The following is a 24,591-nucleotide window of genomic DNA, read 5'->3' as shown; positions in this document are numbered from 1 at the left end:
CTATTCCAGTATGCAGCCTCGTGTTGCAGGGTCACTTCGTCCGTTCAAGGCCATCAACCCCGAAATCTCGATCATGAACGCTCCACCCTCCCTGACTGGTACGAGTTTCGATAGTACACTAAGAAAGAACAGCACAGTATTTTCCGGATTCAAAAATGCGCACTTAGAATTCCGTGCGACCCGTGCAATTTATGCGATGAGTTCAAGCGAGAGTCAATGGCCCACCTGCCACATAGATTTCAAGTCATTGTAGATCTAGAAGGATGTCTCCCAGCAATTACAGTCCAGCAAACCGCGTCTTTTGTGCGTTTTTCTGACTCCGTTAAAACGCTTGATGACGTCAGACCCACTCAAAATACTGTTGTTGTGACTTAGATTATGCGCACTTTGTGCGTGATCCGCGTCTTGCTTCGTAATGGCAAGACTGTGGAAGAGACCAAGGCTTTATAAAGATTGTTCGAAGCCCCCTTAGAAGAACAGAAATCTTAACCCGCGTATTCCGGCTTATTTGAGGCCCTCTCGCGTCGACTATCTACCTTGACGTGCTAGCAAGTCCAGGGATTTGCCGAACCTTGAGAGACCATTCATTTTTCTTGCCTAATTAGATACCATGGGCTCGTCGGAGTCATACCATCAGCCAACGGCGCTTATCGTAATCTCTTCAGTGTCGATAGGCTTAGGTGCCATTGCGGCGGCATGGATCTTACTCGACATCATCTGGCGGCGAGGCTGGCGGTCAATGATGTACATTATGATCCCAGTATATGTCATTAATGCGCTGTATCTGTGGCCGATCACGCTGTGGGTGTATATCAAGTATGGTCGACCGCCACCACCACAGAAGCATGGCGTGACCGGCACGCAGGAAGCGCATCAGCCTCCAACTGCCAATGCCAGTGGAACAGCTGGGGAAGAGACACAACGAGACATGGGTCGGAGGGGTCACAACGACACATCTCCGAATGAGGAGGGTGAAGTCGACAAGACCGACATGGAAAGTGGGATCACTGGAGAGCAAGGAGGGAATGAGGATAATCGGTCGGCGGAAGACCAAGACAATAAGAAAGAGAGTGCAGGAAATAGAGAGCAGGGAGGACATTCTGAGCATCATCACAAGAATTCCGGACGTCCAATGTTCGCGACGGTGACAGTGGGAGTCTGCCATTGCGGCGCAGGCTGCGTGTTGGGGGATATCGTCGGGGAATGGCTCGTCTACGGCACAAAACGCGGCCTTCGGCTCACCTCGTCGACTCTTGTGGGCGGAAATGCTCGTCGACTTCGGTTTCGCCTTTGCTTTTGGCATCATCTTTCAGTATTTTTCTATCGCGCCCATGGCCGGCCAGTATGGTCCCAAGATTATCTACCGAGCACTCAAGGCTGATGCACTTTCGCTGTTATTCTTCGAGGTCGGGTTGTTTGGCTGGATGGCGATTTTTCAGGTTGCGATCTTCAACTGGGAGCTAGAGATGCCTACGGTTACGTATTGGTGGATGATGCAGATTGGTATGTTCCTGGGTCATTGGACAGGTGTACCGATTAATTGGTGGTTGATTAAGACTCGGGTTAAGATGCCTTGTGCATAGATTTCACAAGATCTAACACAGAAATTTTGTCACGGATAAGAGGCTGTAGTCTAGATGCTTATGCTCATTATTCTTAACCTCTAGAAGTTTTCAATTGCGGCTTCACCTCTGCAGACACACTCAATTATTTGGGCCCCCGTATTTCTTAGGTGATCTGGATGGACTACACTCAATATGCTTAAGCGTCGTGTATAATACTGACCAATATAATTGACCTTAGATCGACCAAAAACGCCTGTTTACATAACAAGACAATAACGTTTGCCCTGAAGCTGAAATCTCAAGAGCGGCACTGAATTATCCTACTGACTAATCAGAAGAGAGTAGTTTGACGACAGAGAAGGCTCAGTACCTAAGGAAGTGTCGGACAATTTCGTTCATGCATCCAACAAGAAACACGGCTCGAATAATCATGAGAGTAAGGTCATCCGAACTCATACAATACCAATATCCTTCCACTGCAGTGAAGAATCCTGAGCCAAGAGTTCTCCGCGCATAACACCATGAACGTAAGTCTCACCCAGCAAGTGATAATGGGCCTTGTCCACGTCCGTCGCGGGACGTAGCACGAATGGAACCCGAGCACCACGCAATATCCAAACTCGGTCACCGGGCCGCATCGATAGCGGTCCCAGTCCAAGGTCTCCCTCAACGGTTCGATACAAACATCGACAACTTGTCATTTCTTGTACGTCTCGTATGAACCGATCGTTCTGGGGTATAATTGCCAATATTCGTCGCTCGCTATCGCTCACATTTTCGATTCCTATGTCATGATGCTTAATCAGATCCTTGATCTGATGTGATGTGCATATCGAACCACTCTTGTCGTTCGACGCGAGATCGTCGAGAAGATGGAGTTTCACTTCATAATGCATTTCAGGTATCTGGCGAGCGATGTCTGCTAGCTTTTCTCTCAAAAGCATGTATTGTATGAATCTCGAGAAGTCCTCACTGATAGAATCGCTTGCTCTGTCAGCAGATTTGTTGTAACTGTCATGATCCCCAATCAGAACTCGCCATAAGACTTCGGTTGGGGGCTGACCAGTGCGGGTGGGCAGCGGGAGCTTTCGAACGAGGTGGAGATACTCAGAGAACTTTCCAGATGCCATCTCTGCACCCGTCAAGGACACTTCTTCAACCGTACCGACTTCGTGAGCACTAAGCTGAAGTGCATCGTCCCGGAAGCGAATGACACCTTCTTTCGTGGTATAGGTTGGTGTAACATTATAATATAGATATTCTGTGAGAGGCCTGCCTGCTGCCTCTACTCCTGCAAATCCAATCATCCAGGATGGACGGTCAACCATTGGTGACCATGACCGTCCGAGTGACAAAAAGGTAAGTCCTCCGTGAGTGTTCATCAGAATGTCTTTTGCAGCGTCCTTCAAGACCAGAAGAGGCGGCCGATTATAGTCAGGGCTCACCGTGACCTGTTCAATGCCCCTGACCTCGCAAAAATGATTCACCATGCCAAGTAACCTCAAAAGTTTATCACGCTCATCGGAGGCTTCTCGTTTCCGAAGAATTCTCAAAAGTAGCAACAGGAAATTGTACCCGTTCAGGTTTTCAGGTGCCTGCTCTAACTGAGTCATCAGAAGTGTAACCCATTCAGGGGGCACGTCTGGTTTTAGAAAGCTGGCGATCAAGAAGAGAGAGCTAGCTTCCTCGCCTATCATTCCTGGCTGGATAGAGACGTCCTGGACTCGATTCTGTAGCAGTTCCTGAACAACCTTGCAGAGCCCGGTGATTGACATAAAGATAGAAACCGAGATCAAGTCATTCCAAACAACGCAAGTTCTGCCGTATTGCAACCTGGTATCGTCGGGTTTCCTGGCCAGAGCAATTTCCTGCGCGCACCAGAGGCGGTGAAACCACTCCCGATTGAGGAATAGACCTAGTGCAATCCAACCACGTGTGCCCCAAATCGGCAGCCCATATTCGAATAGGAGGTCAGTGTTGTCGAGATCATCAACCGTCCGAAAATTAGGTAGTTTGGCCCAATTGTCCTTCATGGGATATTGGTTCCAAGCATCGGCAAGATGAGTGATCATTCGTGCAATCCCGGGTCCGTCTCCTCGCTCATCCTTTCCCAACCACACGACCACGCGGTCGGCTTGGTTGTATATCGTGCCCATCATACTCACTTGTTTACCTTTCTCATCATAATCCTTCTGATTGATGCATATCGCATCGATCCATAGAGGATAATCTTCAACATCCAACAGCGATCGGAAAAAGATAAGAGCATCGTGAAGGTTTTCTGTCACTTGAAAAGGCTTCGAGTCCACCTAGATCGTGTGGTATCGCGCAGAATTCGTTTCGTAGGCTTCAGCCCGCTTCTCTGGAAGTCCCCAAGTATATGATACCGCGATATAATCAGGTGGCTTAGCCAGCTCAACCTCTTTCAACGAGCATCGAATGACATTGTCTTGCTCGCTGTCAGGTCGCTTCAAATATAACAATCGAATGCTTGTATCGGACGGCAGAGAATTGTGTACATAATCTGCTGACACTCCGCCCAGCTGGAACAGGCACGCGATGTCATTCACCTTCGGACAAGAAATTGTCGAAACCGCGCCGACTCCCACAAGAAGACCGAGCACAACCATACCCCGCCCTCGAGGAGAAGTTGCTCTCCAGCTGTTCACTTTAAGAAAATATCTTCCATCAAGGCACGGCCATTTCCTTGAGAATAGCCGACGGTTTCTCAACAACGACAAAACAGCGATTCTGAAGCGCATCTCCTCACCAGCGCGCAGGAGTTGAAGGGTACTGTTATCTCGGCGGAGGTAAAGAGGGTACCAAATAGGTAGGAGCCAGGTTGGGCCGTTCGCTACTGGTGATGATTCAAGTCGAGCCAAGGTCGAGGCAGGTTGCAGCATGTTCGTCAGGCTGAATGGCACATTTGGAAAACGAGGCTATCTTCTTAGCAGTCTAGCAGCCTGCATTGGCACGTGGCCATATCGATTTTTCGTGGCTCATTAACCCGCCGTAGATATCCATGCGGTGAAGTAAAGGTGAGCAAGGTGTAATTTTTATTTATAGATACCTTTTTGGAGGGACTTGTTGCCAGTATTCGCGGTCCCAGCCGCTGATCTCGGGATCAGAGCGGAGATCGAGGCTCCTGCTTCAGGGATGATTACTTTAACGCGCAGCGAGGAAACGAACAGCAGGCTAGGAGAAAGGGACAATGTGGTCAAACTCGAAGATCTGAAGGTCGGACAGGAGTTGGACTTTCAAAGACGGGAGGACGAGAACAGCATAGTGCTCCATCTTGGAAGAGGACAGAGTAAAATCTGTTCTCTTTCTCTTCGATGGGCATAAGACCCTGGCGTGAAGGGCCAGGAAGGACGGCCGGTAGAGTAAGAAAACTGCGACACTACAGTATAGGACAGTATAGTATCTAGACCTCATCCCAGGTAGTCTACGTTCGAGGCTCCTACGGCACGCGCCCACGAAGTTCCTAGGGCCGCAAAACTCCCCCTTATTGTGATTGCAGGAAGAACCATATAAGTCCATGGCCGCACCTATTAGATGCTGTAGTATGTGGCCAGCTCAGTTAGCGTACTGGGGAAAAGTAGGGACCGATGGAATTGGTGGCCACCGAACACTGCGAGTTGCGAAGATCCAGTCGATTGAAATGCCTAAATGATTATCTGCTGCGCATATACAGCCAGGGTACGAGTATTATATATTTAGTCGGAATATTCTATCGATGTGGACCTATAGCTTCGTTCAACTACGCGAGCCACGAGCCTTTACGACGCGGCAAAGATATTCGGACATACCTAGGCACTATGTCCCCCGCACTCTAGGTTTGAGCCAAAGGCGTGACCTTTCCAGACTGGCAGAAATAATGGCTTCCACAGTGAGGCTGAAGGGCCCTAAGCATAATCCTATAACTCGACAGCAAGACGCGTCAAGCTTCCTAGAGGGTATAGAGTCGTCGACCGCGACTCTCGACATTGATGGCAGAACGCTTACCACGATCTTCTACCTCCTTTTACGCCCCCCCCCGAAGCTCAACCGTCTTGAGAATCGCTTAGGTTCTGGGACGGGTGCGCCCGCCACTCTCTATCGCCCTATGATCACAACTGTATCCAACACTCCAGCCAACCCATTTGTATGCAGCCATAGCAGCTGTGTCGACAAGCACACGAGGAGACGAAGAAGCTTCAGGCGACGGCCACAGCACCGATTTTTGGTGGGAAGGCAGTTTTACACTGGGAAAGGTGCATGAAAGCCACGGTCACTGAAATGGCGAATTGGCTGTACTCTCCAACATTCTCCAGCTTCACTTTCGATGTGAAAATCACACACGCAGAAGCAATAGATCGTGGTTGGCGACTTGTCGGTGCCTACCGCCTCGCCAGGGAAACTGACCTAGAGGAATGGGCAAACCATCTCACTGACGCTTGCTTGGAGATGGTGGATCAAGACCTGCTGTGGCTGGAATATTTACAACGATTGAACGCACACGAAGCACCCGACACTGGGTTGGTTGGACTCTTGTTCATGGGGCTTGCGCGGGCGATCCGTCGTCACGGCTGGGATGAGTACATCAACAGCATCCACGTGAGCTTCCTGCAGGCGCTTCGCGAAAATAGTGAGTTTGCTGCACGCTTGATGAAGCGAGTACTGGAGTCGGAGGGGGTCAGCGAGAGGAGTCTGAAGAAAAAGAGCTGCAAATGGCATATCCATAACACTACACCTCCTTGCAAAGCAACTAAGGCTTGCCACTTTGGCGGTCTAGAATTGGCGCGTTGCAGTGGATGAGAGGCGTTGAACAGCCACCGACATTGGCCAAGCGCATGGCGATCTGGAGAGTGACGATAAGTAAGTCTCTCTTAGATGTCATCGGTAGACTTACCAGAGCCAGCAATTTCCCGTTGACGGATATCGATGACGAGTCAATCATGTCGAGCACCCTTCTAGGGGAATATATGACTTTGTACCATGCAAGCTTCACTGCTCGGCATTGGGTTTCACCATCTACGATTCTGAAACTTGATATCTTTTCAGAGACAGGTCTATGTCAGAGGATAGTTGGAACTGTATTCAGCGCCATGAGAAAAATCATCCTATATCGACAACATCGCGTACGTTGCACATTCCATCACATTGACGGACTCGACAACAGCCTGACGGTATCTCGAAGTTTCTGGTCCAAGAGCTACGAAGACAGGTAACAGTTGCCGCAAGGCGTGGTTGTCATCGACATTCGATATGATGTCTTCCTCCACAATCTTCAACGTCTTCGCGAAAGCTTCTAAAGATTGAGCGAGGTTAACCGCGGCCCGCGTATATGATTTGAGGGATATTCGAAGTTCTAGCTTGCAACAAGTTAGTCTTGGACAGGAAAAGCCCGTTCGAATTGGTTGCATGCAATGCTTGCACTTCGGTATTTCTCTCCGGCCATTTAGATAGAAGGCAAATTGAAGTCCTGTTGTCTGGAAGAGATGCTTAGCGAAATCATGGCAGTAGTAACAGACTGGTCGAGGATAGATGTAAATGTCGATGGATTTATCAACTGCTGTCGGTCCTCGGTAGTGCTTGTCGTAGATATATGCCATCAGCTGTGTTTCTGCATGGCAAGCTTTGGACCTCCCAGGCCTGTAAGCGATGTCCCGCAGGTCACGACAATCCTTCCAATGGGCAGGGAAGGTGTAGTTGGTCTCTTCCGCAACCTGGAGCGCTAGAAGCGTCGTCCCTTTTCGATCGAGTATATCATAGTTGTACCAGGTATTCGAGCCAGTCCATCCACTACATGTTTTATTGCGAACGGGACTCTTGGAGGCAGTACAAGCCACACTTTTCAAGTCCTTCTTTGATAAATTCTTTTCTTCAAGTTCTTGGACGTGTAGATAGTTCTCAACCTCAGTATCTAGCTTCAGATTCGATATGGCACGGGTGATATTCTCCATTGGATATCTGGCTGACGACAAACGTACGCCTCAGCTGCAAAATGGAGGCAATAATGAGATGGTGAATATCTTTCGTACCAGGTCGAGGTATCTTGTTCGGATATGAACAACGATCGATCTATTGTTACTCAATAGTGTCGACTGGAGGGGGTTTTTGAATACTTACCAGGCTGAAAGCAGAACTCCGGCGTCACACAGTGAGTGAGGAGTGATGATCTGCCGCCGGGTCTCTATGCTAACCCAATACTTCCCGAAGTTCGAAGACTGCGCACTTGTTCAGCTCTGCTCGTCATGGAGAATATGTTGTTCCCGCGACTCCACTTAAGACATAGTTCGCTGTGGAAGTTGTGTAGTGCGGTGAGCGACTGCAAGAGAAGCAGTTGCTCTTGGACACATGTACGATCAAAAAGGGCTGTCAAATGTGGGGTAATGCACGGCGGCTGTAAGGCGAAGCCAACGGCTGACGGTGGTGCAGGTGCCTCGGACCACAGGGAGAGACACTCATGGAAGATTCCAAGATACGATGATGGGGGCACTGCCAGCGTGGGTCAGCTGATTCCCGAGGACAGGGCAGGTGAGGGCAGACGGACCATCGTTTTTCCGATGGATGCATTCAACCCCACGATCCTTCACTTTTCAAAGATTAACTGTTCAGGAATCGACGTCTTTGTACTGCTTCAAGCGACGACTACATCTTCTCGACATGTCAACCATGACGTTCATCTGTGTTGCAAACTGTCTGTCCGTCGTTTTCCACTGCTACCTGGACGATCTGGAATTCCAGAGGTTGGAGCCTCGTACCCAAGAGCCCCTGGCGAGGAGCGGATACCACGAAGCCATCACGATATATTACCTGTGATGGTAACAAGCGATAGATGCACTCCACTTTACCGACGCGGCTTGCCCATGGCTGAAATGATCCTTCGGCCAACAATCCGGTCCCAAGGTAGACACTTTCGAGACTGCTACCTATCGAATCTAGCTTGCCTAAAGGAATGGGGGCGCAACGACATGTGAGAAAAGGTGGATTATCGATCCTCGAAAGCCAACCATTTTGCAGGCAGGAATACTGATAGGGAGCCAGGAAATGTCAAAGACAGATCGTTGGCTGGTACAGTGTTACCACACCACTGACGAGAGCTTTTTGCATTCTGTGCCCCGTCGGTGCAGTAAATGCCTCACCCGTTGAGATGCGAGGTGGGCCGTTCTGGCGACCACCCCGGAAACTCGGAGGCAGGCTCGGTACTGTAGCAGGGTGGAAGAGAACTTGATGCTGGATCGAAGAGGCTTCCTCTTGAAGCTCTCCTGCAGGAATTCCATACATTTCAGATGCATAACATGGTTGGCATCTCTCTCAATCCTCTTTCTCATATCCCTGACATGGATGTCTCCGTAGACACCACGATATCACAGATCTCTTCATAAGCTTCATGTTAAGCTTACGCACATCTCCTATATCTTCTCCGGGAGTGAGAGATTGGAGAATGAAGCCATATCAGCTTCTCTTCCAACCGACTAGCGAGCCTGGCCCCAACGTGGTCGCCCGAACGGTCAACGAACAGGCATCAACTATGACTAGCCTCTCAACCGGTGAGGCATTTAATGGACCAGTGCGGGACAAACTGTGAAGGCTCTCGATGGACAACCTAACCGTCCACCTTTAACAGGTCCTAGCCCCTGTCATTCACGCTGCCTGTGAAATGGTTGGCTCTCGATGATCGATAGCAGCCACCGTCCAGTTCCCGTAAGAGTAGGATCCGGCGACCAGCATGGCCAATGAATGTGAGAGAATTGCATGTTGAGACCATGATCATCTCCTCCTTCGACGCCTTTCCTAGTCACATCCTGGGTTCCATCATCTGATGGCTTCGTGGTGTCTGCTCCTAGCCGCTCGTGTACATCCGTTCGACGCGAGCGGTTCTTGGGTGTTAGGCTCCAGCCTCAGAAATTCTGGAATCGTCCAGTCAAAGACGTTGCCGTATTCGAACCCTTGTCGGCGAAATAGCTTGTTGAACATCTTCCGCAGGTGCCGATAGTCCGGCCGATCTTCGTAGCGCAAGTTGGGCACATAATCCATGTACTCCTCGAATTCGGTTGGTAGGCCTGCGCAGAGTTCGCTCGCACTAGTCGCCTGCTTTTTCTCCAAAACCAGCAGGTGTTTGGCATCCCGCTTTGCTTTGAAGCCTTGCCAAGGAAATCTCCCACGTATAAAATACACCAGCATGTAGCCGAGTGCCTCCAGGTCGTCGCGCCGGGATTGAGCTGCAGGACGGTCAGCCGGCCTTTCTTGCATGTTTGACCACAGTTGATATAGTGACCATACCAATACCTAAATGCCCGTTGATGCTTGCATATCTGCATGTTGCCTAATAGCTGAGGAGGACCCGCTGTCACATCACGGGAAGAGGGGCTGTTCGAGATCCACCGGTCCGGATGGCGGTAGATAGCAAGACCTAAATCAGTCATGTAGATGATGTTCCCCGCTTCACCCATACCTTGAAGAAAGTTTTCAGGCTTGACATCCTGGTGAAGGTAATTGTGGGAATGGAGACTCTCGAAGCGGTGAAGCAGTTGGTCGGCAAGCATCAGTGTCGTCTTCAACGAGAACTGGTCGCCACAATATCGGAATAAGTCTTCCAAATTCGGGCCCAGCAATTCGAAGACCAAAACCATGAAGTCATCTTGCTGTCCGTGCCAGTACACCCGAGGAAAGCCGGCCTTCCGCGCTAGAGATTGATAGATTCGCGCTTCTTCTTCAAGTAGAGACGGTGCCACACTGTGATGTTCGAGTTTCATGGCGACTTCGTTGCCGGTTTCAGCGTCGCGCCCTGTTGACCGTGAGATTTCATTTCAAGATGGTCGTTAGGGGTGTGGCCATACCCAAATAGACATTGCCAAAGGATCCAGACCCTAATTTTCGCTCCAAATGGTACTTGCCGCCGATGGCTATATTTTGAACACGCAGCACGAAGCTGTCCATGCTGTCAGTGGTCGTTACAGTGGTCCATCGACGACATCCACTCATGGTAATTTAAGCTTCGGCCACTCGCTACACTTTCCCCATGGGCCTGAGAGTTGTCCACGGTTGCCTAAAACCCCGCAGACTGAGCCCCGACACGCTAACGCGGTTCACCACCTCTGATCCAATCAACTACTCTTTAGGCGCCGGAGGCTTGAAATCGTGTGTCGACCTCCCGTCCATCCAGATATACGACCAATACATTGACTGGATGCGAACTGCTGCATCGATATCCTGCCACACCTCTCCTCTCAACATGCAACTCTGCCTAACCCGCCGCGCTATATTGTGTCCTTCTTCGCGGCCGCCTCCTCACCCTTTTCTCCTCGACCCTTTCTCTCTTCCCTCATGTTCGCCCTCGAAGAACCCAAGTCGAGAAAGCGACAACGGTCCTCACCAGAGCCCGAGGATTTTGAGCCGGAGCCAGCGAAGAAACAGAAATCTCTTTCGGAAAACCGTAACCTCCCTCGCCATCGTCCTCCCAGCTTCTGGGACACGCTGTCCAAAATTCGATTGAGTCGCGGCGCTCTCCGGGAGTTTGACCGTAGGAACATTGAAGAGAAGGTTCAGTCACCTTGCACGATTACACCGAAGGTCGAATATCCCACAGGGCGTGCTCGCCTGCTGGTGAAGAGATTTGCTCGACGTGGTGGGCCTGATCTATCACACCTTCGAGGGGTACGTCTTTCCTATGCGGATGTGGGCTTCGGAGACTGACCAGAGGTTGTGACAGCTGGTCAACTTACCTCCTTCGATCCTCGACAGAATGAGCGATTATACCAGTTCCTCAAGCCGGAAACGGTCTTCAGCCTTCTCGAGGCCGAGTGACTGTACTAGGACCACCTCTACTAAGACCACCCCGTTTAGCGGCAATTTTAAGTAAAAACTGATCGATAATGGCATCTACTCTAACGAATATAAATATCTGGATAGACGTCTAACACCTAAGCTGGCGAATTTGTACGATATAAAAGCCGCACAGCGCGTCCCTCGGGCATCTCAGTCACCTTCCCGATTCACAGATAAACACTTCAAGGCGTTTAAGCGGGCAAATACAAGAGCGTTCGGCGAGACTACGAGGATATATAATGTACTCTCTTTCATCGCCGGAAATAAGACGACCCATCGTTTCGAGGTAAGTCTGCCACTAAGCAACCTAAAACCGTTCGATAAGGATCTTAGCGAGCCTATCCTTAACGTCTACTACGGAGCGGCACTCTCGACCATCTATCCGCGCGTCCGTGCTGACTTAGGACCTTACATTATTCTATCGATGGCCGATACGACTCGTCCGGCTGCTCCGAACTTCTTCGTCGAGGGCAAGAGCGATTAAGGACGGGCGGATATGGCTAGGAGATAAGCCATGCATGACGGAGCATTTAAGGCTCGAGCTATACACGAACTTCGGAACTATAAAGCTATAGAGCTAGAATATGACGATAAGGCACAAAGCTTTAGCACAACGTACCACGCAGGCACCGGCAACCTTTAGACCTATGTACACTATCTCACCGCATCTCTCACTCCTAGGGGGCCAGAGTATTATATGACTTAAACCCGCTCCTTCGCGATGACAGACTCAGCAGACCGCTTTCGAGAAGGCGCGACGGCCTACCGCAACGACCGAGACCTCGCAAAGATAGAGCGGGACAGCTCCATTGCCCATACCAACCAGGTGGCTCGCCAGATGCCCGCGCCCACCCCGAATACCAGCTTCATGACCAGCCGCACATCCCGTTCAACGGTCGTTGCTGCAGGATCGGACATCTCTGAAGACGAGCTGGCTCGCGATGAGGTGACGCCGGTGAAGCGACTCAGACCTGTTCCAGTACAACGTTCTCATGACCACGCATCTACAGCCCGACGATCCGGTCGCGCTTCTACTTCCTTTAGTCTCCAGCACTCCACTGAGACAGATCTTGTCCCGCCTCAACGTCGAGCTCAGTCGTCGACAAAAGGACGAGAGCCTTCCACGAGAAGGGATTCAATGGATCATCCACAACCATCTGGGAAGACTGCGCAAAGTTTGCGAAATGCAACCGAAGTGCCTGCAGAGCGAATGCGCCGTAAGAATGAGTCGGGATGGTGTATCGAGTATCAGGGGAAGTCTATTTTTGTGCCCGACGCATTCCCTACCAATAAGATTCATTTGCGCAACTTTGCACCACCTTCAGGGAGGAATGGAATCGGCAGCCCCTTCCTGTCTCTATCACCTGTCCCTCCTTCCCACAAGGATTGCGCAAGACAGTAGGATTTCGATTATCCCCTTCCTCCTCTTAGTTTTTCGTCCTTTGCATGCGCCGACTGAAAGCTTGGAATATCGGTCGATAGGCCAAGACTCCTTGATGACATCATCTGGAAGGAGCATAAAAGCCTTTTTCGAAGTCCTATGTTTCACAATGACTGAATCCCAAAGGCTGAAGCAGGCTGGCTACGAAGAGGAAGGGGACTTGTATCTCCTCTACGGAAAAATCTTGTGTCAGCTGGCCAATGCCTATTTGCGACCGCCGGCAACCTGGCTTTGGGGTTCCTACGACCCAGGTGATCCCAATTGGTGGATGTCGGAGGAAAATATATACCGAAATGCCGCGATAAGTCTCCTGCACCATATCGAGTGCTTGGCTTGTTTGACATATGCCGACCAGTACCGACGATACGAGGTGCATGGGGTGTGTGCTCACTACATGTTGTTGACCGAAGGCGGTACACGTTGGCTGGATGAGCCCCGATGGCAGTGGTTCGGTCTCTGTAACCACGAAATGGCCGAGATCTATCACGCACGGGGGGTGATTTTGAAACTTTCAGCGGAGGCGTTACACGAGTTTAGGATCCGGTGGGATGGCGCCAGTCTCGAAACCGCCATGAGGAAGGAACGCGAGGCCGCACAGGAAATGTACTACGCAAAGCAGTTGCACCAGGAAAACGAGCTTTACGACCGGCTCTTTCTCGAGTATGCTGGCCGTTCCGCAGAATTCTTTGGCCCGGAACATCAATATCGTTGTTGGTCCTTCAATTACACTGATGTCACCGGCCAGCCCCAACAATGGGTGGGTGACTGGAGAATGGTGATGAGTTGGGGAGGAACCTCGGTCCTCCCATTTCTTCCGCTGGCACAGAAAAGCTTTGATGACATATTCGGCGAAAATGAATGATACAGTAGCGATACCAGGAAGCGCGCGTACAGGCTGATATACCTGAGTCGCAGGAGGCGTACAATAGGCCTAAAATCCGGGGGTATAGGTGTACAGCCGGATCGCACGGCTGAGGCGCAAGGCTGCGTTTTGCAACACCATGAAATATCTATATACTATGGCGACGATCAGGTAGGTATGCAATGAAGAAAATGATGCCCTACAAATTAATATGGTACCTATTCTGCAACCGATGTATCGCCGGCTTGGTGGTGAACAGTCCTACCACCTGTGCCATGGTTGCGAGCCGCACGGGTTCAGCTTTGTTCTGCTCGTTGGATTGCACTGCTGCGCACCCCGATACAGTGCACTTCGCAAAATTATTTGAGCCACAGAAGAGGCCCATCTAATGTGACTCTTTGCAGTGCACATCCTTTGGTCACTCTCTCTTAATGCGTGCTCAGGTGGACGAGAATGTCGACGGCGTCAAACAGACACTGGCCAACAGCTCGGAAGTGTGTTCCATGTGTTCGACAACGCCAACCATCCCAATCTCCGCCTGACCCGGTACTTTACCGGCGGGAAATCGAGGCGACATCATCACCACCAGTCGTAACCCTCAATCTCAACACTACAATACCCTGGGATACCGGGAAGTGGGCTGACTGTCGCTGCCTGATTCCATCGGTGGTAAGGTCTCATTGCTCTGGTTGATGTCGTACTACCTGGCCCAACTTCTCAACCTGCCAAAATACTCCATTCGAATTGTTGGAGGGAACAGTGATGCCCAAGCATTCTCCAAGTGATTAACACCTGGCAAGGTGTTTTGTCCTACGTGATGAATTGCGGTTGCGTGGCTCACAGCACTTTTTATGTCGACACAATCACTTGCACCATGCAAAGCACGAGTTGTTCTGGCACTAGGATGTAGTCTTCGTCTTGAATCAATATATCGTGGCTGTGGTTCCCGATGTGCGGATACTCGACATTCTCTGTGCTCGATCCCATCGCCTTGACACGACGAACTGTATTGAATTGCTCGTAAGGCACAATATCTCTCACTATGGCATCCTACGGCCTCGTTCTGTCCCTAGGAGGTCGCCCTGCCAGCCACCATAAACAAGGACTTATATCGGTCATCGTTCTTTCGGCTATTGGTGAATCTATTTCCCTCTCTCGTTCTCTCTCTCGTTCTCTCTCTCGTTCTCTCTCTCGTTCTCTCTCTCGTTCTCTCTCTCGTTCTCTCTCTCGTTCCCTCTCTCGTTCCCAAGTCTCTCTTGCCCTTTCCTGCCCCAATTCCAATGCTGTCTATTCGTCTCCTGTTGTGTCTGCCATTGCGTCCTCTCCCGGACTCGCTCGTCTTCCCAGCGTGCTCTCTCGTCTCTTCTCTCTCTCTCCCAGCGTTCCCTTTCCCGTACTCTCTCCCCTTCCCATTGATTTCGCTCGTCTGCAACACGTCTCTCCAACCGGTCCATCTCGAGCCGAAATTCTTGAATGATCTCACGCGGGTTTACCAGATGGGGATTCATTATTCCCTGTTTGTCGGAAATGGATCGTGACCGTCCAGTTAGGTTGGAGAGTCGCCTCCCAGATTCTTGGGAGGATAATATTCCCATCGGGTCCTGATAATTCAAATTGACTCTGACGGACATCGGCAATAGTCCGCCGACAGGACTCGGCCATCAAAGTCTCCATGCCCTTCGCACAATTCCTGTCAGCTTCCGCTGAAATGGAGGTTCAATGCAATAAGCGTACCAGCCATGTCCGACAACTGAGATAAAGGGAACCTGTAGGGTCGGCCGACATCGTTGATGAATGTGATGAATGCTGCTTCCTCTGTCATCTGCTGGAAAAAGGAGTAGGGCCCCTTTCATGCTGAGGACAAAGCTGGCTCCATATTTTCTTGTACTTATGAGCACGAAATCTACTGAGATGTTGGAACTTATATGGTGGAGCTTAAAATGACTTGCATAAAGACTCTCCCCCCCAAATACTGCGCACGTGGTGGTTTCTCATTGGCATCGTACTTATGCATAGAGTGAACATCCTGCAGCTCTGAGCATGCGTGTGAATGGATGATCGTACGTGACGTCTTCTTAGCTTGGATTTTAGTGCACGGGCCGTGCCTTAATCGAGGACACTGCTTGGAACACCAGTGGTTCAAGTGGTCCAGTTGATAGGGTGGTGGTTGCGGTTCTCTAGCATGACGCACTGGAACACGGATGGCGCCACTTCCCACCAGCCCCGCTCCAGGCTTACAATTGCAAGGGCCGACCGCTTGAGCCTGTATCTCCAAGTTACCATTAGACTTGGTGTGGGTCCGCGTAGAGTTGAACCAGGGTGTTAGACCCGATCTCGCATACCTAGAATCTCCATGTACGATCGTACACCTTTAAGATAAGAGGCATCCAGATTCATCGGCCCAGCGAGACTTTTAGGATATAGTTCACAGACAACTCTTACCACTGAAGGTAGTCAGCGCTTTTGTGCAGTAGTTGTGCCAAAAGATCGTAGGTTTGCACAATGTCGTTTAATGCAGCGACTGGAACAACCGACCACGAAGTCAGGCCGGTGCTTGTACATGTGCGTTGACAAGATCAAGTTGAATTACAAGGTTGTAATCGAACTTGGACGTTAAATACGAGGCCGGACCCGATTGTTCAAACGACTCTCTCCAATCTCCGCAAAAAGATATTCTTCCGGCGCCAAAGCCCCCGTCCTGTAAGCTGTAGATTGGCATATACTTCTGTGAATGTCCTCACAGATGTACTGTAAGTAAACACATGCAACTTTAGCCTTGACCGCACACAGTTAAGCCCAGCCATGATTGCTACTGTAGCGTGATCGTAGAGAATACGGCAATCTATTTTCAGATTTTGCGTTGGTTAGCCAATGATACAGTATTATATGTATCAGTGATCGAAATTGGGTAGTAAGGCAACTTCACCTCCAGGGCTGTGCAGGGAAGCTCTTTTTCGATTGCCTTAGTCTCACACTCCGAACTCGAGACCTGTGCAGAAGAGCATCTTGAACGTCCAATGGGAATTTGTAACAAGGATATGTACGAATAATTTGGCTCCCACTTCACATGATCTTGGTAGTTCGCTGTGCATTTGGGAGAGAGATGCGAATCTCGTCCGCATGACCAAGCGCCTCCCATGTATCTGAAGCCCAGTGCTGACCGGCAGCTTCAAGTCACATCGAAGGAGATGCTCGCTCACGTGACAACCGTCTTTACGTCGCACGTGACGGTGATAGAGACAACTTATCTAGCGTCACATATAAGACCGGTTTCAGCGACTCCACGTCATTTCTGGATATTTCAGAGAGATATCTGGACCCTTCTCCGGCATCGTCTTGGCGAAGCGACTGCCAGACAAGAACCATGACATCTTCCGCAGTCGCTCCACTCGAGCACAACACTTCATCAGCTTCATTCCAGACAACAGCGGGACAAAGGATTGCCTGGAGCTTCAAAGAATAGTCAAGAGAGCAGTCAATCAGAACAATAATTGAACCCATGCGGTGTAAAATACCCGGACGAGGACTCATTTTCCTATATCTAGCTGGTACTATGGGGTGCTTGTGGGGCGAATTCGGAACCACATGCAGTTACCGATGGAATTTAAATCATAAACTGGAGCAGTGTAAGGACGAAACTGGTTACTGCGCAGCCCAGGCCGAGAGCTGGCTGATGATCTGAGGTTGCGCGCGAGGAGTTCTGCGGCGACACTTACATGGAGAGCCTCAAGAATGTGATAGACTAATGCGGTCACGGCTCACTCCTCCCGTAACGCCCAGCATCAGCCATCGCTGCTTCGATGAAGAGTCACCCGGACGCCCAGCTGCAACGGAGCGACCGTTCGGGAGCTGGTAGGGCGCAATACATGGGATGCTAGGAAACGATATGTTTTGCTAACCAGCTGTCCCAAAGATCACTGCTAATAGAGCACGAGTATATTGAGATTCAATCAGCACATTTCAGAGTCGGGGTTGCAGTTCTACCAAGCTTGTGAGCTGCCTCCACGATGACACGATTTTCGGTGGACGAGTAGCCTGACACGCTTTTGATCTGGCAGTTTCAGTGGGTCATTCTGTGCGGCTATGAGTCCATGATGCACGTGCAGATGCAGGAATAGACGATAATACATAGGCAGTGGCGGAACCGGCTTTTGGTCTTGAGCGTCCAACTTGGCTTCCCCCTTGTCTGGGTATGACGCTGAGCCAGGTACACAAGAGGGCAAACGACTTGGGCATCGCTGCGGCATTCGACATGAAATTTTGCAGCGAGGGTGGCGGCTTCCTCCAGTTCAACCTCCAATAATCCCTTTTTCTGATGCGTCGGCGAATTGCAGCCTTGAAAATCTTTGATTTTGACATTGTTCTCCAAAGGGACAGTCGGCAGCACATTCCACCTGGGAAGCCCGATTGAAATAACGAGAGTCTTTGTCACACGGCTAGTCTCTGCAGGAAGATTGGTCATCTGATTGGTCGCTGGCCCCTAACCCTTTCATATAGGTGCGGGTTTCGACGGATCCGAACGTAAGGTGCGCTATCTCCGTGAATTCATGAAGGTGACCAAGGCAAACAATTTCGCAGGTGGTTTCTAACACGTAGGGTGCCATGTTGGCGATGAAAGTTCGCATTCCAGAGCAGGGCGATCAGACTGCATTGCTTTACCTTACATTTCTTCTCAACCTGAAACAAGACATTTGTGCAACTGCGCGGGTCGGATTAGCAGAGGTTGCTGAGGCGCGCCGCCTGGAGGATACAAGGCGTCAAGAACTTTTGTGTCCTCTCACGATGACTTCAGGCTAGAAACACAAAACATTGTTCATAGAATATCCATTATTGTCCACATGCCTGTTTGAGGTCAAACAAGAGTTTGTTTGTATCCAGTCATGACGCAAGATGGCGAACCGACGCAAGATGGTGGCCCTCCGCTCATGTTGAACCCACCAGCCTTTCTGTTTTTCCTATGTCCAACAGGAAATATTCTCGAGACAGGATAAAAAGAGTGCCTACGATCCCCCATTTTCTGCGCGGGAGAGAGTCGCTGGGGTAAAAACCATCCAAGTTGCGCAGATGTAGACTTTTGCTGACCGGAGCTAGATTCGGAAACTCAACCCCTTCCAGGATCACCCATACCATTTCCGACGCAGCCATCATCTCCAAAAATGGACCAGGGTTTCATTTTAGATGAGATATTTGACTTTCGATAGTGGGTTTCTCCTCAGTCTTCACAATTGACAGATATAGTTACGAGCCTGGGAACCAATGCCTCTCCTCTACCTGATCCCCGTCGCACTCACCGCGACACCGAACGAGCTAGCCATGTCGAATTACCATGCACGGCTAACTCCCCAATCATGCTTGCTTGTTGAGGTCGAGATTCCGGCCAAAACGCAGCATAATACGGCTTTGGTCATGACTACCGTATTATGACATCGAGCTGCGCCCGTAATGTCTTGTAACATGATTAGGACAGCCTCCGTCGCCCATGTCGTGTCAACACGTGTGCAGTTGGTCTGACAAGATGGGGCAGTCAACTTGCGATGATTCAAGCGGCAATACTGTACCTCTCAGCCATATCGTAGATTGTCTGCCGTGCCAACCATTTAGAGTGGGTCGCACAATAGCCTGTGAATTGCTCTCTACAATGCTAGCCGTGCTGACCACATGCAATGTACTGGTTAACTGATCACAGATACATGTCGGTGGAAGGCGTTGACTCTACTCGCGATGGTTGCATAGGCCGTATCAATGCTCTTCGAGTATACGAGATGATGTTGGAGTAGTACAGATCTTGTTCAATCGAGGCCATGGATTTATCAGGTTCTGCATATCATGTGCCAGAATTCACACGTTTGCGGTCAATTGTGAAGGCCAATACTCGACCGTTGGTGAGTGCCACAGCTAGCCGGTCTCCCTTAACATCGAACTGGACAATATCAAAACCTGCTGGTAGTCGAAGGATACGCTTGCGGTCGTAGAGAATCCATTGGTCACTGACATGCAGAATGTATGGCGAGTTTACCTCGCTGGTAGCTTTTCCATCACCTCTCGCACCAATACTAAACAAACCACAATTTGTGATCAAGTGTTTGCCGTCGGAGGAGAATTCATTTGATATACGACCCCGGACGTCTGAATTTGTCGGAACGTCTGAAATTTGAGACGGCGACCCAAGGGCTTTGCGAGCCACTTTGACGAATTCAGGGCGTCCTCGATGTCCCACACCTTGATGGTCTTGTCATGAGATCCAGACACAATCTTTCGGCCATCAGGTGAGAATGCCACCTCAGTGACCCAGTTCCCGTGACCGACCAGTGTCATCTCCACCTGCCCCGTCGTCGCATCCCATATCTTGACGGTCTTGTCCCAAGATCCAGACACAATCTTTCGGCCATCCGGTGAGAATGCCACCACGCTGACCACATCCGAGTGACCGATCGACGTAGTCTCCACCTGCCTCGTCGTCGCATGCCATATCTTGATGGTGTCGTCCTGAGATCCAGACACAATCTTTCGACCATCGGGTGAGAATGTCACCGCGTTGACGAAACTCGAGTGACCGACTAGCGTCTTCTCCACCTGCCCCGTCGTCGTATCCCATATCTTGATGGTGTCGTCCCGAGACCCAGACACAATCTTTCGCCCATCAGGCGAGAAGGCCAATATTCTTCAAGTCCATCTCTTGTCTCCATCTCGTACCGCCGAATTCACATCTCCATGTCAGTCAATCCCCCAGCTCTCTGAGGCAAACTGTAGAGAGGTTGACAGTATGTGACTACAATTGTTGCCGAAATGCGTGATGCCAGACTACGTGGATGAATGGGTGATTGCATAGACAGCACGGGGAGGGGTCTTGTCAATTCTTGATACTTGTCTAGAGTCTCTTCTAAGTCTTTAAAGGAGAGGCAGGGTCGCTAGATCGCTATGCACGACGAGACTCGGGAATTAACTACTCTGGGAAGCGAACGAAGAAAAAGGGTGAGCGGGCCGACCAGGCTTGCATGGCAGCTGTGAAACCAACAGGCTTCTGAGGTATAAAAGGACAGTCTCCCATTGGCTCCGACCTTGGCCCTCATTGTTTTTGCCAATCCCTGCCATCGCATCAAATGTCTTCAGATATGGCCGAAATGCAACCAGCTCTCATCCTCGATTATTTTCTCAACGACGATGACTGTAACATTCAGGTCGAATACGGCTCGGTTGTGGACGCTGCTTTTAGTATGAGAAGGAGGCAGGCGCGGCTATTGAAAACGACACTGCAAGCCAAACAAGCTGAATTCGAACATAACGACAGCGACAGAACCTTCGAGACACTGCCGACACCAATCGAAAGAAGCTCAGACAACGAGTCGCAGATTGCGACAGTGTAAAGATGACAACAAACCGCTACGCCTCCGGAATTTGAACTGGCCGATGAGCTGGATGTTGCGCGAAAGGAATTGGAAAGGGTCGATCATCTTCGGTGCAACATCTGCATGGTGACGTTCAAGAGTGCCACGCTTCCATGTGGTCACAGTGCATGTAGAGAATGCTTGAGCTTATAGCTCGGCCATAAGTCAGGCTTGCCGTGGTGCAGGCAAAGTTTTGAAGCCGATGATATTCGAGATATCTACCTTGGATCTGCCAGTGAGACGCTGGATGTCCCTGAGAGTGATGCTGACGTTACGGATGTTATCTCACTGGCTAGCGACAGTGCACAGGAACCCGTACGATCGAGAGCCACAACATAGCTTGGAAGCCAGGAAGTCAGCAAAAGAAAGAACCGTGAAAGATAGCACTTCTGCTTGAAAATAGGACTAGGCCAATGACGCGATAGATTTCCAGCCTCAATTCGAACTGTTTCAAAGACCGAAACCGCAAGATATCCTCAGACTTTTGTGAAAGAGTATATATCGTATAGAATATGGTCAAGACCAGGCCTGTTGCCCTTGAATCAACGCGTCAGGAATACCCTGGCTGATGCTTAAACCCACGGTATGGTTGATCTCAAACCAAGCCTCGTTGGGTGATGGCGAGCGGCGCACAGGCAGCAACTGTGCCTCTCAACCGGTGAGGCATCTGCAGACCAGTGCTGTGTTCGCTCAGTGTTGTGCCAATACCAGCCAACGATGGACCTTTCACACTTCCCGCCTGCTGTCGGTATTGTTGCCTGCAGATGCCCGCACTTGGCGAAGTGGAGCATGACCCCTGCTGAACGAGAGCTTGACGCACCAGAAAGAGGCGGAAGGCAAACCGATCAAACTTTTGGTCAAAAGAGCGGTCCTCGGGTCAATGATAATCCGAACAGGGCTTGCATCCTATCCAAGTAGGTTTTGCTCCTCGCCCGGTCTTAAAATGCGCCAGCCAGGCAGTTCTAAGGCTCCTGAACAGTGTCACTGTTATGTTACGAATTGATTACCTCAGTTCTTTGCATTACCACCGTTCCTCGTTTAACACAAGATGGCAAATTCGTCTTCGTAAAGATCTGCAGACACGTCGTCTAGCCATTTCTGAACCTTAGCTGGATCATATACCTCCCGAGCGCCAGCGTCAGAAGCGTCAGAAGCGTCCGAGTCGTATTCTGATGACTCTCGATGTATCCAAGGATGCATGTGAAGTTTGCGCGTCTCATGGTCGTTACCCATATCAATCCAGATGCCACCTTCCTCTGTGTCCTTGTGCCAATTGACAATATTACGAGTAGCATTTTCTGAAGCGTAATCACCATCGGCGAGGAATCTCATTCGAGTTAGCTGCAGAGCTAGCATGAAGACCGTTCACTTACTCGGATCGGAAGAGGTCAGGCTTTCCTGAAGGCAGATCCTTTCCGAGCTGCAGACTAGCACTCCGCCGTGAAAGTCGAAGAGACTGGGCAAGAATATCTTCGCCTTCCACCCCCTCCTCCTCCGCCACAACCCAAAACATCTTGTAACTCTGAAGATAGTGATCGTGATACAGATGAGCGCTCACCTCTAAGCTGAGGTTATTCTCCTTAGTATATCCAAATGGCGGATAGGGCGTTTTCGGCTGGAATGCCATTGCGTTCACCAAGTATGTTATGCGATATTCGTTAGCCCGTGGTATAGTTCCCTGCGGTCCGCTGGAGATGTAGTCGTACTGAATAAATGACTGCGGAATCCCAGTCCAAGTGGAGACCGGAAGGTTAACAGATGAATACCCAAGAACAGCATTGTTGAGGATATGCCCAGCCTGACCACACCAGATGGCAGCCAGCCAGAGTGGCGCTATAGTAGGTCTCTTCTGGATCATGAAACCTTCCAGGGACTTCATGTTCCCGCCCTCTGCCACCACCTGGCGAACCCCTAGGAGGTGGGCCCCAACCAAAGTGCACGGCACGCCTGAATCTAGAAATGGGCTGCTCAAGATCGATTCAATACCTTCTTCGGCGCAGCTGAGAGTGATAGACTTGTCCACCAAAGCCTCAAACCTTTTGTGGCGAGACAGGCACCTGTCTGACTTACCAGTCGGTAATGAGTACTTTGGGAGTTTGATGTTCTTATCGGGATATTGCGAAAGAAGCATGACGGTACAGAGAGCAAGCATAGCTTCTCTGCGCATGCTTTCTGTAGCACAAAAGTGTTCAAGTGCTTCTAGTGCCAAAATGGACTGGGGAGGCCATTCTGGCAAGTCAATGCTATCATATTTCTGTTAGTAGGGTGTTAATATAGACTGGATTGACTGACGGACTTACTGCGCTGTTGAAGTGTTCTTTGACCAAGACCAGGGGGCGTGGTAAGTATTTTCGCCTCGAGTGACTACAGCATGCCAGTCCCCCGCAAGAGCAATCTCCCAGAAATTGGACAAACTTAGCGGCGTCGGCTGCAGAAGTTGCGCATGTTCCCCAGCTATCGCAAGTCTCTCTGCCCATCGACAAGAGAGAATATAACACCAAGCTCGTATAAGGCATGCCATATTCGGCGAAGCTCCCATCCCCGAAGAAAGAGTCGAGGTCAGGGCCCCCTCTTCGTGGTCGTAGCTTATCGGCGTGGAGAGACCCAGTCTTGCGTAGTGAGTGAGATCTCCCACTCTCACATTACATGCTGTAGCCTTCGTCGTCTCCCATTCCGATCTGCATTTCAGATGCAGCCATTCACCATCGACCCAGGAGAGCCTTTGCTTGGAATTAAGTGAGAACGGTGGCACTCCGGCGAAAAGGTCGTACAAACATCGTTCGATGTCGAAATCTTGTGATGTGGCAGTTGAAATTGTCCAAAAGTTGTAGCTGGCAGTAGCGACAGCATAGAATTCTGCGCGACTCGGACAAACACGATCCCCGGGATAGGGATCCTCCGGCTCTGCACCCATCGCCGCACTGGATCGCGTGTTCTTGCGTTATAAATTTGCAGTTTCTGGCAGTGCCACAATATTGTACGTTTCTGTTTCACAAGAATAGATTTTCACAGGTTCTAAATTTGGACACAAGCCGCATACAGGATGATGCTGTCGTTAGACGCGCATCGAAATGTCAACAAGGGTCTTGGCCGAGCCAAGTCTTATCACTAGTTAGCCGCCGAGTCGAGCGGGGCATCCAGTTAAACCAGTGCCAGTCCCCGCACAGGTTCAATCTGAAACTACAACGCCACTCTGCACCAATAGCTGCATCATTAAATGACCAGACGTTACAGTGCACAGGGGTCGTAGCTTCAAATTCAGTTGCAAAATAGCCTGGACGCCGATAAGGCTTGATCGCCAATGTATAAAGTTCTTAGACGTCAGCAGGGGAATTTATTGAATCTATGCTTTTTATCCTTAGTCATCCTTGCGAAAAGTCACTACTCCACTCTATCGAACAACCTAGAAATACGGCATCAGTATCCATCGCAAGAGCCATTAGGTCGAAACACTGAGGTACGTTACTTGGACTACCGCTCTCTCAAATGATAAATTTCTTTAGTATGTCGACGAGTTCTGGCAGA

The 24,591-nt window shown here is 50.2% G+C and overlaps 8 protein-coding genes across 8 annotated transcripts; 4 read left to right on the top strand and 4 right to left on the bottom strand.

Annotated features, from left to right (window-relative positions):
• Positions 1-742: 742 nt before the first annotated feature.
• On the top strand, positions 743-1,583 carry PV06_11595 (uncharacterized protein; the record flags this gene model as incomplete). The annotated part of the gene is made up of 2 exons (XM_016413301.1): positions 743-1,255; positions 1,314-1,583. 2 exons carry the CDS (start codon positions 743-745, stop codon positions 1,581-1,583), a joined length of 783 nt encoding a protein of 260 aa, XP_016256336.1.
• A 237-nt stretch (positions 1,584-1,820) lies between these two features.
• On the bottom strand, positions 1,821-4,459 carry PV06_11594 (uncharacterized protein). The gene is made up of 2 exons (XM_016413300.1): positions 1,936-4,459; positions 1,821-1,885 (listed from the first exon to the last, which is right to left on the bottom strand). The coding sequence occupies exon 1, from the start codon at positions 3,722-3,724 to the stop codon at positions 2,018-2,020; it is 1,707 nt and encodes a 568-aa protein (XP_016256335.1). The 5' UTR covers positions 3,725-4,459; the 3' UTR covers positions 1,821-1,885; positions 1,936-2,017.
• Positions 4,460-6,549: 2,090 nt separating this feature from the next.
• On the bottom strand, positions 6,550-7,872 carry PV06_11593 (uncharacterized protein). The gene is made up of 2 exons (XM_016413299.1): positions 7,677-7,872; positions 6,550-7,601 (listed from the first exon to the last, which is right to left on the bottom strand). Exon 2 carries the CDS (start codon positions 7,508-7,510, stop codon positions 6,668-6,670), a length of 843 nt encoding a protein of 280 aa, XP_016256334.1. The 5' UTR covers positions 7,511-7,601; positions 7,677-7,872; the 3' UTR covers positions 6,550-6,667.
• A 1,493-nt stretch (positions 7,873-9,365) lies between these two features.
• On the bottom strand, positions 9,366-10,490 carry PV06_11592 (uncharacterized protein; the record flags this gene model as incomplete). Its single annotated transcript, XM_016413298.1, has 4 exons — positions 9,366-9,772; positions 9,834-9,876; positions 9,905-10,338; positions 10,391-10,490. The coding sequence occupies 4 exons, from the start codon at positions 10,488-10,490 to the stop codon at positions 9,366-9,368; spliced, it is 984 nt and encodes a 327-aa protein (XP_016256333.1).
• Positions 10,491-10,877: 387 nt separating this feature from the next.
• On the top strand, positions 10,878-11,862 carry PV06_11591 (uncharacterized protein; the record flags this gene model as incomplete). The annotated part of the gene is made up of 3 exons (XM_016413297.1): positions 10,878-11,207; positions 11,263-11,408; positions 11,463-11,862. 3 exons carry the CDS (start codon positions 10,878-10,880, stop codon positions 11,860-11,862), a joined length of 876 nt encoding a protein of 291 aa, XP_016256332.1.
• Positions 11,863-12,099: 237 nt separating this feature from the next.
• PV06_11590 (uncharacterized protein) lies at positions 12,100-12,843 on the top strand (the record flags this gene model as incomplete). The annotated part of the gene is made up of 1 exon (XM_016413296.1): positions 12,100-12,843. The coding sequence occupies one exon, from the start codon at positions 12,100-12,102 to the stop codon at positions 12,778-12,780; it is 681 nt and encodes a 226-aa protein (XP_016256331.1). The 3' UTR covers positions 12,781-12,843.
• A 12-nt stretch (positions 12,844-12,855) lies between these two features.
• PV06_11589 (uncharacterized protein) lies at positions 12,856-13,687 on the top strand. The gene has a single exon (XM_016413295.1). The coding sequence runs from the start codon at positions 12,875-12,877 to the stop codon at positions 13,679-13,681; it is 807 nt and encodes a 268-aa protein (XP_016256330.1). The 5' UTR covers positions 12,856-12,874; the 3' UTR covers positions 13,682-13,687.
• A 6,069-nt stretch (positions 13,688-19,756) lies between these two features.
• PV06_11588 (uncharacterized protein) lies at positions 19,757-23,980 on the bottom strand (the record flags this gene model as incomplete). The annotated part of the gene is made up of 4 exons (XM_016413294.1): positions 19,757-20,311; positions 22,189-22,393; positions 22,440-23,309; positions 23,367-23,980. 4 exons carry the CDS (start codon positions 23,978-23,980, stop codon positions 19,757-19,759), a joined length of 2,244 nt encoding a protein of 747 aa, XP_016256329.1.
• Positions 23,981-24,591: the final 611 nt, after the last annotated feature.

The sequence above is a fragment of the Exophiala oligosperma genome, assembly GCF_000835515.1.
Source record: "Exophiala oligosperma strain CBS 72588 unplaced genomic scaffold supercont1.43, whole genome shotgun sequence".
Classification (NCBI taxonomy): domain Eukaryota; kingdom Fungi; phylum Ascomycota; class Eurotiomycetes; order Chaetothyriales; family Herpotrichiellaceae; genus Exophiala; species Exophiala oligosperma.
The sequence above is the reverse complement of the archived record's forward strand: the minus strand, read 5'-3'. Positions and strand labels throughout refer to the sequence as shown.